The following is a 14412-nucleotide window of genomic DNA, read 5'->3' on the forward strand; positions in this document are numbered from 1 at the left end:
AGGATGAGATGGTTAGATGGCATCACCGACTTGATGGATATGAGTCTGAGTAAACTTCAGGAGTTGGTGGACAGGGAGGCCTGGTGTGCTGTGGTCCATGGGGTCGTGAAGAGTCGGACATGACTGAGCTACTGAACTTAACTGATATGAAATTGGGACAACTATCACCTACATTTTATAAATGAGGAAAACTGTGTTATAAGTTTAAGAAATTCCTCAAGATCATACAGCTGAATATAGTAGAGCTGGGATTTGATCCGATGCAGACTGATTCCAAATCCATTTCCAAGTTGTTTGCATTGCTGTGCTATAAATCCCCCTGACTTCATGTCTTCAGTGGTATGGAGGTTACAGAAATGCAGTATTGGCACTACAGAGAACAACAATATGTGTGAAATGTCCTCAATTTACCTTTTCCAAACAGCCTGACTGCAGAAGTTGGTGGCACTGAATCATAAGACTCCTGAGTCTACGTGTTCCAGGAGTGACCTGTACTAAAGTTATCTGTGGACAACAGCTGAGTTGTGAGAAACTGCTTCAAGGTAAACTAACTCAGGAGCAGATGGAAACCCAAGTCTTTATTATTTTCCCAAATAAACTATTAGTACCTGCCTAGAAAGAATCAAGGTTGATACTGGAGCATTTGAGTCAGTATTGAATTCAACAGTAGCTGTAGGTACATATTCCTATTTCTTATCACTCTGATTTCAGAAACACTAGACATACATACTCCTACGACAAATTTGTATTAAATAGTTTCATCTGCAGAAAAACACTGCATGACCTCTATCAACATTGAGTGTGCAGCTTAGATATACATTCTGGGAAATCCTGGTCAATATGTCAAGGCCAAATGAGACCTAGAAGTATGTTTGGTTTGCTGCTAAGTTTTGCAGGCTTCTCTAGGTTCCTCTTCAGATGCTCACTTCACTTCCACTCATGCTGGATAAATTTTCCATGGATGAACCTTCATTCTTCTTCCCAGGACTTGTACACAGCCAACACAGAATATGGGAGCAGAGCTTTCTTGGATCAGAACAGCTGAGCTGCCATTTCTCAAAGTCTCTGTTGTTGCCTCTTTCTCCCATTAGCTTCCACTGTATCCTCTTCTCTTCCCTTCTAAGAATTTTCTATTCCAGTTTCTCATGGTAGCATTTCCTTGCTGGGTTATTTTATAACCCAGGTTTCTAATTTAGAAACCTTCTCTTAATTCAGCTGGCAGAAGGAAAACTTAATTTGTTTTGTTAGTGATTGTCATCTTGTTTCTCTTACTTCAAATTGTAGTCTAGTTTTCCTTTTTTTTTTTTTGGGTCATTCTGTGTCATTTTCACAGCTTCTCCTCCAACCAGTCAGCAAATTATTTTTCAAGTGGCATCCTCCCAATGGCTAAATTTCTTTTTCCTGCTTAATGATGGTTGTTGTTCAGTTGCCAAGTCGTGTCTGACTCTTTGCAACCCCATGTACTGCAGCAAGCCAGGCTTCGCTGTCCTTCACCATCTCCTGGAGTTTGCTCAACTATTATTGTAGCAATACTTAATACCAATACTATCTGTCATTCCATTTGCCCTTATTCCCAGCAGAGGAAAAGATGTTTATTTCTAGCATGAACATTGCTAGCAGCAATCACTATCTTCTCTATATGTGTGGCTACTCCAAAGCTGCTACTTTCTCAATTCTGAGAACCCACACCTTGAGACTTTTCAAATCCTCTGGTCCCGATTTCTTCTGGACATTTCCTGCTAAAAGGGTCACATTTTTCCACCAAAAATACTATAATAGGAAACCTTTTGATACCCTGTTCCTGTTCATATGAAGGACTCAGCTGCAACATATATAGATGTTAAGAAAATTTACTTCAATATATTTTAATTTTCTTGTCTGTAAAGCAGCACTCTCACTGATACTGCCTGCAGCCTTAAACAGCTAACATGCACCACTGAGTGTCAGACCATAACTACACATAATTAGCAAACTGCAACTCTTTCAAAAGATTATAACTGATTAAACAAGAACTAACAGCTAAAGAATCCATGGTTAACAAATCATTCTTAGAATGATCATTTCAGAATAAGGCAGCTGTAAGAAAGATTTTACTTATTGTGTAATGTGGAGTTAGTGGAAAAAAACTAAACAGAAACAACCATGAGTAATGAGGCAGTCCTTAGAAATGAGGCTATTTGGGGAAGAAGAGCAGAACTTTAAGTAAGTGACCCTTTCTTCAGTAAATTTAAGGAGACACAGCAGTGGAGCAGTGTTTCTTATTTAGAATTAAATTCTGAGTTGGATATTGCAAATAAATAGAAATTTAAGGGTCATCAGAAGTCACCATCTCTTCCCATTTGCTGCTTCCTACTGAACTCACTCTTTACAAGTGGGTTAGTTTTATATTTTTTGTTGTTTATTTGCAAAGATAGTGGTAAACAGCAAATAAATCAGCAGGGAAAAGAGTTCCATGGAAGCAAGGAGGACCGACAGGCTCCACCAAAAATCTGCTAAGCAATCTATAGCCCCATGGACATCCCAGGGTAAAGGTCCAGAGGAACTGGCCTGGCCCACCCTCCAGGAACACAGCAAGTGTCCACTTGAAACTGAATGGACCACTTCATTCAAAATTAACCCCTAGAGACCTTTGCAAATTAGTCAATCTCTCCCTCCTTCCCTTTCTACTGACTACAATGCATCATTTTGTGTCATTATGCTTAGCTGACTGAACAACTATGTTCCCATTGGTTCCCTCTGGCCAGTGGGAACATAAACACCATAAATGCAGATATCCTGTAGTCTTGTTCATCATTTCGGTGCTAACCCAGCACACAATAGGCCCATAAGAAATAGTTATTAAATAAATACATGCATAAAGAAATGCAGTGATGTTAAAAGGCACCTTGAATAAGATTTTGATGATAGCCCATCAGGTGTAATTTTTTAATGGAATATAAATTTTATTAGAACAATACAAACCCTTAAATTAGAAAGGTGAAGTGTCTCCTTTCCCTACAACAATGTATAGCTTCAGCAATGCTTCTAACTCGTTAGCACTTTTCTATATAAATATATCATACGCTTACCTTTGTGTATAATTTAAAGTCTTTGAAACATAATTTTAAAATTTGAACCAGGACAAACAGATTGAATGGGAATTTAGTTTCTCTAAATAAGAATGGCAGAAGGAAGGCTCAGATCTCTATTATGTGGCATGCCAGCAGCAAGTGACTCACACCCAGCTATGGCTCACAAGAGCAAGATGCAGAAAAAAATGTGTAAAGGTTTGGCCAAGAGAAAAACCCACAGCCTATGAAAATCTGATACAGTTTATTAATATCTTGGCTGCCCCTCTGGGCTGAAACAAACATTTTTTCTTCCGTTGTGCTTTGCTCATGTGAATAGCAAGAGTATTCTGAAATAACCAGTTACATTCTGCCACCCAGACACACTGAAAGCAGCTATAAGATAATTTCTGATGTTTCAATCAAATTACAAAAATTATCAGGCTAATAAATTAGACCTTTTAAAAATATGTAGCAGCTTGAACTACAATATTGGTACAAGATGATCTTACAAATTGTTCCCTACAGAATAGAGTTAATATGATGAAACTTGAGTGAAGAAATAGAAAACACCCACACTGATTTTATTTTTATTGAAGGTAAAAGCCACCTGCACACATTTCTCTTCAGAGAAAAATGTGCAGTTTCATTTTTCTCTCACAGATGGAAATGTACTCCACAGAACTGGAATGACTTCTTTTGTTTCTTGTTCTATCAGAGTTTGATTTGCATATTTGGGGACATGATAATATGTTCTCTGTGATTTAAAGAGTTTATAAAAAGGTAATTTGATCTTAAATTATAGTTTTCCTTATTTCTAATACTGAAAGCTGCACACCCTTCTGAGAAGTGAGTCATGAGAGGAAGACATTAGCTTGCCTTGTATGAGATAAAAAAAAAAAAAAAAGTTCCACAGGGGACGAGTTACATATTATGACACTACTAATATAAGACTCATTTGGATTTAATTCATCACTACATCATGTTGCACAGGAAAGCAATTTTTAAGCAATAGAAGTGCACTTCATTTGTAAAGGACCCAGCTATAACACACAATCAGTTATTGAAGACAGAAACTGATTTCCCAAATCAGGCATATAAAATTTAATATATTTGCTCCAGTTACAATGAAAGGGAAGGGAATTTCAATGCCATTTTTTTCCAGATAAGAATGACTCTTTGTAAAATTTGGAAGATGCATTTTTGCTTTGGGAGTTGACTACATTTTCATACCACCAAATTTAATAAGTTGAGGAAATAAAGCATTTTTAAAATATTTTAAATACTTGGTAGACACTTAGAATGTAATTTCAAATTCTATCCTATAAATTTATTATTACATTATTAAAAATAAGATATCAGATTAATAAAATAAGTATAGTGATGATCATGGGCTTTTAAAAATTAAATTTTCCATATTATTCAGTTTAATCCTAAAGACTGACTAAATTATTTTAGAGTGAAAAATTCCCAGGCAAATTGCATTGGTTTATTTAAGTTTCCTAAATCTGCATGTATTACTAGTTAGGGTTCTCCAGAGAAAGAGGACAAGGATGTATGTATGTATGTGTGTATACACACACACACACACACACACACACACACACACACACATATATATATAGAGAGAGAGAGAGAGACAGGGAAAGGGAGGGGGAGGGAGGGAAGGAGGGAGATATCTATTTAAAGGAGTCAGCTTATGCAATTGTGGAAGCTTGGCAAGCTCAAAATTTAGAGAGTAGACCACTAGGCTGGAGACTCAGAGAAGCATTGCAGTTCAAGTTCAAAGGTAATCAGTGTGATGGTAGAACTCTCTTCTTCCAAAGAGGTCAGTGTTTTTCTATTAAGGCCTTCAACTGATTGGTTGAAACCCATCCACATTATTAAAGATAATCTGCTTTACTCAAAGTCTACTGATTTAGATGTTAATCTCATTTAAAATAAAACAAAACACTTTCACAGAAATATCTACAATAGTGTTTGACCAAACATCTGTGCACTGTGGCCTAGCCAAGTTGATATATAAAAATAACCATCAAACTGTAGTTATATAAACATCTAACATTTGGGAAATTCACCTATCCATTTTGTTAGTTTCCCAAGATAGGGGCAGTGGAGAGGAAGCTTTCATCATCCATTTTTAAATATCTGCATTACCAACCAACTTTACTTTCTCTCCCATTAGCTAGAAATATCCATTTTAAAAAAAATTAGGTGACTGCAATAAAATATGCAATGTTTACAAAATTCAGTTCACTTCAGTTGCTCAGTCATGTCCAACTCTTTGTGACCCCAAAGGACAGCAGCACACCAGGCTTCCCTGTCCATCACCAACTATTCAAGCTTACTCAGACTCATGTCCATCAAGTCGGTGATGCCATCCAACCATCTCATCCTCTATCATCCCCTTCTCTTCCTGCCTTCAATCTTTCCAGGCATCAAGGTATTTTCCAATGAGTCAGTTCTTCACATCAGGTGGCCAAAGTATTGGAGCTTGAGCTTAAACATCAGTCCTTCCAATGAACACCCAGGACTGATCTCCTTCAGGATGGGCTGGTTGGATCTCCTTGAAGTCCAAGGAACTCTCAATAGTCTTCTTCAACACAACAGTTCAAAAGCATCAATTCTACAGTGCTCAGCTTCCTTTATAGTCCAATTCTCACATCCATACATTACTGGAAAAAACAAAGCTTTGACTAGACGGACCTTTACTGGCAAAGCAATGTCTCTGCTTTTTAATATGCCGTCTTGGTTCAGTTCAGTTCAGTCACTCAGTCACGTCTGACTCTGCAACCCATGAATCACAGCATGCTAGGCCTCCCTGTCCATCATCAACTCCTGGAGTCCACCCAAACCCACGTCCATCGAGTCGGTGATGCCATCTAACCATCTCATCCTCTGTTGTCCCCTTCTCCTCCTGCCCTCAATCTTTCCCAGCATCAAGGTCTTTTCAAGTGAGTCAGCTCTTCACATCAGGTGACCAAAGTATTGGAGTTTCAGTTTCAACATCAGTCCTTCCAATGAACACCCAGGACTGATCTCCATTAAGATGGACTGGTTGGATCTCCTTGCAGTTCAAGGGACTCTCAAGAGTCTTCTCCAACACCACAGTTCAAAAGCATCAATTCTTCAGTGCTCTGCTTTCTTTATAGTCCAACTCTCACATCCATACATGACCACTGGAAAAACCATAGCCTTGACTAGATGGACCTTTGTTTGTCATATCTTTTCTTCCAAGGAGCAAGCATCTTTAATTTCATGGCTGCAGTCACCATCTTCAGTGATTGTGGAGCCCCCCAAAATAGGTCTGTCACTGTTTCCATTGTTTCCCCATCTATTTGCCATTAAGTGATGGGAGCAGAAGTCATGAACTTAGTTTTCTGAACGTTGAATTTTAAGCCAACTTTTTCACTCTCCTCTTTCACTTTCATCAAGAAACTCTTAGTTCTTCTGCCATAGGGTGGTATTATCTGCATATCTGAGGCTATTGATATTTCTCCTGGCAATCTCAATTCCAGCTTTTGCTTTATCCAGCCTGGCGTTTTGCATTATGTACTTTGCATATAAGTTAAATAAGCAGGGTGACAATATACAGCCTTGATGTACTCCTTTCTCAATTTGGAACCAGTTGACAAAATTACGTCTTTTAAATTATCTACTTTAAATTTCTTCTATAAATTACACTGATGAGATTATGGGATTAATGTTTTTAGCTGCAATTGTCAAATATATTGCCTAATTTCTAAAGCATGGATTGAGATTTTCAAATTGCAAATTTCAAAGGGCCATCCATGTAGGTTATTTGAATCTTATTTTATTGACATTAAAAAGGGACATGAAAGAAAGAAATGTGTAATCGGTTCCCAACCTTTCCGTGTTTAACTATACTTCACTCCATTGAATGTGATCATTACCAACTTTTCTATTGCAAGAGTGTCAGGAAGTCAAGTGAATCCACAGGAAACTGACATACATTATCCTCAGAGGAAAAGGTTTATTTTTCCCTTGCACTATATCTGACTGATCTTGTTCCTTTTTTTGGAATGAATAAGATCAATAAGTGAATGGATGAAAAAGCCTATTATAGTCAATGTAGGAAAGATATAAGAAAAAATGTGATAAGCCTTAAGGTTGAGCAGTTTTCAGGATAGGCAGCCAGTAAGCACAGATGATCTTGGTATATATGACAAAAATATTTCGCTGACTGTCACTGAAAAAGAGTCCTATCTTTATGTAAAATACATTCCTCCCATTAAGAAAAAATCAAATTTGAAAAACTAAGACTTCCTTTATCTTGATCCTTAACAATCTAATTCATTCCTGGTGTTTCATATCAGAGACAGATTTAGTGAAAAAGATAAAGAAAATGTGCTTACTAGGAAAGTAAGTAACCTAATTGTAGTATGTAACTTCGAATATAAAATAATTGAGTGTGGAGTGTGTAGAGAGCAGGAAGAGGGCAAGAGATAAGGGATAGGACTGAGAGAAGGAGAGAGGGTAGAGGGAGAATCCTTTGATTCTACTTCAACATTAAAAAGGAAGAAAGCATGACTTCCAGCTGAACTGGCCCTAGCCTGAGACAACCCATCCTGACACTGGCAGAGCACGAAAAGATCTGTCAGGGAATCTACTTTGCACCTCCACCAAACCTGTGATCATAGAAATATCTTTCTGTGCAATGTTTACTTGCATTTCTTCTTTATAGAAAGGAAATGCTCTCTAGATTAAACAGAATACCATTAAAAACTGTCGAGTGATTGGCAGACTGCTTGGAATGCAGCAGACACACAGCACATGTTTTCATTAGAGAAAAGAAAATCTGCTACCGTTAAAATCAACTTTTTAGCATATGTATAAGAATGTATATACATTAAAAAGTCAAAGATTTTATATATATATATATACACACATACATAATTTTGAATTTCAGTAATATACATAAAGAGTCAAAAGTATATGTTATTTTCTTTTAAAAAATGAACATACACATAGAAGTGAAGGCTTTATAAGAAGGTCTATATTTTGGGTACATTGTCTCCTGCAATAAAGATTTACTGAGTGACCACATACTATGACCTAAGGACTGGGCCATACTCACAGTTCTTTCTCTCCTGCAAGATAGAAGGTGGTTTATGTCAACAGAAAGAGAGAAAATAAAGTACTGATTATTGCAGGGAAAGAGAGAAAGAACTCAACTGGTGGGAGATCAAAAAAGGGGATTATAGGGATTCCCTGGAAGTCCAGTGGTTAGTACTCAGGCTTTCATTGAGGCACCCTCAAAGGTTGCCTAGGATTAAGAAGGTGTCCTTTGCTTCAAAGACCCTCTGTCAATAATCCTCATTCATCCTCTTGGTGGGTGCTGCTCTTGCTCCTGCCAAAGGCCTAAGGATTGTGAAAGGCATGAGCTTTCACCTGTGAGTTGAGCCAGTAAGTTAAGGGAATTAATGTCACTCTACATAACACTGAGAAACTGAGTGAAGCAGTTGCTTTATCTAAAGTCCAGAGTAATAAAATATTATGGATAATTAAATAAATCTTATCCTTTGTATTCCTTCTGTGATTAAATTTGAGACAATATGCACTTGCTATCTGGAGAGATCAGTGATAGAATAGCTAATTACTTTCTTTAGGAACCATCACTCTATTACTGTTAAATTCATTCTGCTGTCATTTGCATAAATTGAATTATGTGCACTGCTTAAATACATTTACATGTTTTTCTCCAATTCAAATGCCATTTGCTTTACTGCCTTCTTCATATTTCCCAACCTTCCTGCTCTCATTCCCTCTAATACTAAAATTGGATAGGAACACACACACACACACACACAAAAGACAGGCTAAAATATAATTCAAGACAGAGGAAGAGCAGGAAGATGTCTGGAAAGTGCAGCTCGAGACCAGAGAATAATTGCTTATAGCATCATCCTCAAACCTGGCATTTTAAAATTATAACAGTAAATATATATATATGTATACATACACACACACACACATATACATATATATATATATCTCAAGAGAGAGAGCTAGGCACGAGCTGCGGGGTCAGAGGAGAAATAACTGATGATAATTTATACATGTCCTAAACTTCTAAAGAGTTAATCAGCAGCTAAGAAAATATGGTATTTTATTTAATGTTTGTAAAGATCATTTCACAGTATAACTTTTAACTCCTGGCTAATTACTTGTAATAAGCCAGAGAATAATGAAAAATATTGCCTCTGTCCAAATAATGCAGATATTTTAAAAACCTAAGAATTTTTCTTATTGTTCATTTCATTTTTATTTGTTAACAAATAAAATACATCAACTAAATGAAATTCAGAAAAATGGGACACCATATATGAAGTAATAGACTATTTCACTACTACAACATTCAGTAAATATAAACTTTTAAATTATAAAAGTAGTTCATACATGCAAAAAAGAACTACAAGTGGTCAATTAAGATATAAAAGTTTGTCAACACTATTTTTGGCCTATCAAAACAAAAAGTAACGAGGACCTAGAAGGTCGGCAGTCCTACAAGGCAATTTGGTAACACAAAGCAAACAACTAAACAAATTTAAACTCTCTGAATCTGTGATCTGCTTCCAGGAATTTATCAGAAGGGAATAATTAAATACACACACTTATGTATGAAAATGTAGGTACAACCTAAATGTACATTTGTAAAGAACAGGTTCAATAAATTCATGTCCTCTACATAAGGGAACACCAGCAACATTTTAATGTCATGACTCAATTCTGTGTTTATTGGTTTGAAAATGGTTCTCACTATACTGTAAGTGGAAAAAATTCAAAAGCAGAAGTCAAAAAATATACATGGTACAATGCAATTTTGCTGCTTGATAGGATAAGATAGAAAGAATAAAATTATGGGAGTAAAGTGGTAAGATTATGAGCGTATACTTTATTTTTTTCTAATTTTCTGTCTATATTTCACTTATAAGAAGGGGAAATAATAATTCCCTTTCATTAAAAAAGATACAATATTAGGCATAATTAGAAAGTGGAAAGAGTCTGACACAACTGGGCGACTTCACTTCACTTCACTTCTTCAGCAGTAAAAGCACAGCGTCCTAACCTTTCGATTTCCAGGGAGGGAGAAAGTGGAAAGGAACTAAAGAGCCTCTTGATTAAAGTGAAAGAGGAGAGTGAAAAAGTTGGCTTAAAACTCAACATTCAGAAAACTAAGATCATGGCATCTGGACCTATCACTTCAAGGCAAATAGAAGTGGAAACAGTGGAAACAGTGACAGACTATTTTTGTGGGCTCCAATGCTTTGGCCACGTGATGAAAAAAATTGACTCATTGGCAAAGACCCTGATGCTGGGAACTATTGAAGGCAGGAACTGGGGATGACAGAGGATGAGATGGTTGGATGGTATCACCGACTCGAAGGACATGAGTTTGAGCAAGCTCCAGAAGTTGGTGATGGACAGGGAAGCCTGGTGTGCTGCAGTCCATGGGGTCACAAAGAGTTGGACATGACTGAGTGGCTGAACTGAACTGAATCAACAGCCTTCCTGCTGGGTTCAGCCAACCAACAGATAACTGGGAGGAGGGCAGAAGGAAGAGCGAAGCCGTGGTACTTCTCACTCTGCTTTCAGTGGTGCCTCTGGGTGAGGTTATGTCCCCCACCAACCCATTTGTGTATGCAGAAAGTTCCAACTTCCACTGAGTTTCCCCAACTCACTCTGTTTCTCCAGCCTAGGTTTAGTAATGACTCTATTCTTCTGTTCATCTGTTGGCTGTCTCAGTGTCCCCAAATCGGCTTCTCAGTTTTTCAGCTCTGTTGAAATTATTTCCCTATTTTAAATGCCCTCTCTTTTAAATATTCAGGGAGTTTTCTGCTGTGGTTGGATCCTAATTGATACAATCACTCATTGTAAGACAATGTTGTATCTTTCACTCGATTCACTATAAGTAATTGACATTGAGAAATACCATGGAAGTTGTTAGTTTCTTCATTTGACAGAGACATAGAGGGACACAGAAAACAAATGATCATGAGTCGTGTGATGTTCAGACAGAATTATATTTCACCAACATCAGTGTGATATGTCTCTACATAGATTAAATGATGCATCTGCAGTGGGCATGCTCCCTAGAAGATCCCTAGAAATGCATATGTGCTAACATATTAATGGTAATAAGTTGGTGTAACCCAAAAGGAATATCCTTATGACTTAATATCCCTTTCTCTCAACTATCTACACACAACAAATACGTTTCACTTAGGTTTAGTCTTTATTACCAAGTATGGAAGACCCAAGTGAACACTAATAATTAATCTTCCCTTCCAGTTCCTCACCTCTCTAAATACGTCAACTAGGAAACCCTTTACAATTCAACATATATGTTAATGATAGGATAAGCAATAAAATTTAACTTACCCATTTGTCATATGATTTGAGTGGAGCTTTTCCCAAGAACTCAGAATTAAAGCCTGATAAAAATATTTTATCATTTAACTTATAAATAACACATTCTGGCTAAAGAGGTCATAGGCAGACTTACCTTAAAAGAGAGATGACCTTTTACAACTGCCTGATACATGGAACCCAATGTGTTTCAATAAAAATACTCATTGGGAAGCTCAGTGATGCAGTGGATCAAATACTACCAGTGTTTGCCTTAGCTCCTGACAGTTATTTCAGTTCATAAAGCACATTTATTTTATTCTGATGTCATTAAAAATTTCAATCATATGGCTAATGCACTAGTTTTTATTACATGTACATCCAGCAATCTTTGCATCCCAATTTGCCCTACCTGGGATTTCCCAAGAGGGAGAAAATATAGTGGCTCAAGTCTTTTAGTCTCTGCAGTGGTTATGGTTCTTATCATTGATTATCAAAGCAACGTCATAAATTTGTATTATAGTATCATAAATCTGAAACCATGCATCCCCCTCCGTGAAGGGGTTATTGGTAAGTTATGTCTCTCAGCTTGCAAGACTAACTTTAAACCATGGAAACATCACCAGTAGGATATTCCCTGTAAGACCTCTTTCCCAGGAGATGCATCCCACCAACATCCATTTTTTGCACACCTACCTGAAAGACTTCTTAATATCTTCTCCTTGGATTGTCTTGAGAATCTCCTGGTATAAATGAAGATCAAGTGTTCCTGAAGATGTAGCATTTGAAGGGCAATTTTTATGTGAGTAATAGCCTATCAAGATTCCAGAAATAAATAAAATGATTGCCGTGCAAAATATTTTTAAAAGGCGGCAAAAGTTGCAGGGGTTGCTCTTTGGTGCAGATCTTGTATAATGGGTCACATAGTCAGATTCTTCTTGAAGTCTCTGAAACCTTCCTTTGGGTGAAGTTGCTGGTTGAATGGGATCAAGATTGAGGTCTGCAGTCTCTGAATTTTCCAGATTCTGATTCTCAGCACTATTTAGCTGGAACTGGTCAAAACCAGGCTCTTCCAGTTCCTTTTCCATGTCCCACTCTAAGTCAAGTGCAGTGGCTTGGAGGTCATCATTGTCTAAGTACTGTGAATGTCCTGGAGCTCTTTGATCTGCATTGACCTTCTGATAGGCCATCTTTTTACCTGTGAAAATAAGAAAAGTATATTTTCTAAAAATAAACCAACAAAGACAACCTCCAAGGTGAAAACAAGTAATCTATATCACGTTCTAAGTCATTTCAGCTTCAGTCATATCACGTTCTAACTCTTTGAGATCCTTATGGACTACAGCTTGCCAATCTCTTCTGTCCATGGGATTCTCCAGGCAAGAATACTGGATTGAGTTGCCATGCCTTCCTCTGGGGCAATCTTCCCAATCCAAATTAGCTGTTTAGAAAATTGTAATGATTATGAGTAGGGGAAATACATCATTCCTGTAGTATGCATAAGTGCATGCATGCATGCTCAGTCATGTTCAACTCTTTGGGACCCCATGGACTGTAGCCCTCCAGGCTTCTCTGTCCATAGGATTTTCCAGGCAAAAATATTGGAGTGGGTTGTCATTTCCTCTTTCAGGGGATCTTCCCAACCCAGGAATCAAACCCGCATCTCTTGCATCTCCTGAACTGGCAGTCAGATTCGTTACTGCTGAGCCACTGGGGAAGCCTCCCTAAAGAAAATCATTCAATAATAATTTAATCTTATACTGTGCTGTTGATGTTTACTACAGGAGAAAAGACAATATATAAAAATAGAAGGCACTTGATGCAAAACTATGAGAAAACATAATATGTACACACACACAATTCCTCTGAAGCTCAGAATAAAACTCAGATGCACAACTGCATTAAAGATAATGTATGCAATGAAGAAAAAGTTTAAACTTGTTTTTCAAGGTCACTTTTAAGAAAAACTGAGAACAGAAGCAATAATGCTGTGACTTTTTAAGTTAAGATGAGGTGGGAATAGGGGGAAGACCCTGGGATCAGTTACATTACCAGAGCTCATTTTAAAAATGTAAGTTCAAGGTAAGAATGAAAACAGTAAAATGAAGTAGCACCTCTATAGAAATTCAAGAAGCAAAATATGGTGTTTTGCCTACTCATGAGTTATCAAAATGATTGGAAAACCTTGACACTACCATAGAAAGCTAACATGTTCCCTGGGATTAGTGACATGAATTGGCCTGGCTAGCTGAACTTTAAATAAAGTCTGGGATGGCATCTATCCAAACAAGGAAGCCTTTTGCCAGGATAGGAGGGTTTAGTTTCATAACCTTGCTACAGAGTGGCAGATGGAGACTTTTCTCCCCTACACAGTTCTGGATGACAGTTTGCTGTGTCCTGCAGAGTGGTATTAGGATAACTGGGCTAATTAACTACAAGTGGTCTTCAGTCTGTATTCAGTAACACACTGGTGTATTGTGGTTGCAGATTAAGAGTATTTATACTTAAATTTTCTGTGTATTAGATTTGTCATCCCAGCTGGATTCTAAGGTCTCTCACTATGTTTTATGATTTTTTCTATGTGCACCACTGTGATGGGTGAAAAATAGAACACAGCCGACAACTGATTTCCCAAATGCCTTAGGGCCAGTTGTGAACAAGTGAACTCTAATGAAAAAGGTACAAAGACTTCATGAAAGAGTGGCATTATGTACAGAATTATGGGTATATACAATTTCAATCCTGGCTGGCAGGTTTCCATATACATTAAAACATCCTGAATGTTTAAGACAGTTCAAGTACCATTAAGTATTAACTTTACAATATAAAAAGTTTAACTCCGATTAAATTTCTCATCTGCTACCATATCTTCTAGGATTTAGTCTTGTACAGGCTGACTCAATAAAGATGAGTATCTAATATATGTCAGGTACTGGAATAGGCAGTGAAAACGAAGATGAATGGGTCCCTATTCCTCAAGCAGGGAACGATTCAA

The 14412-nt window shown here is 37.3% G+C and overlaps 1 protein-coding gene across 9 annotated transcripts in view; it reads right to left on the reverse strand.

Annotated features, from left to right (window-relative positions):
* Positions 1–14412, reverse strand: part of NAALADL2 (N-acetylated alpha-linked acidic dipeptidase like 2) — a 1605389-nt gene that overhangs the window by 831680 nt on the left and 759297 nt on the right. For all 9 annotated transcript variants that reach the window (XM_070373006.1, XM_070373026.1, XM_070373016.1 and 6 more), the window contains one exon: positions 12114–12615. In XM_070373006.1, coding sequence (XP_070229107.1) covers positions 12114–12607 — 494 coding nt within the window. In that variant the 5' untranslated portion in view covers positions 12608–12615. The remainder of the gene's footprint in view (positions 1–12113; positions 12616–14412) is intronic.

This window comes from Bos mutus, chromosome 1 (genome assembly GCF_027580195.1).
Source record: "Bos mutus isolate GX-2022 chromosome 1, NWIPB_WYAK_1.1, whole genome shotgun sequence".
In the NCBI taxonomy this organism is placed as follows: domain Eukaryota; kingdom Metazoa; phylum Chordata; class Mammalia; order Artiodactyla; family Bovidae; genus Bos; species Bos mutus.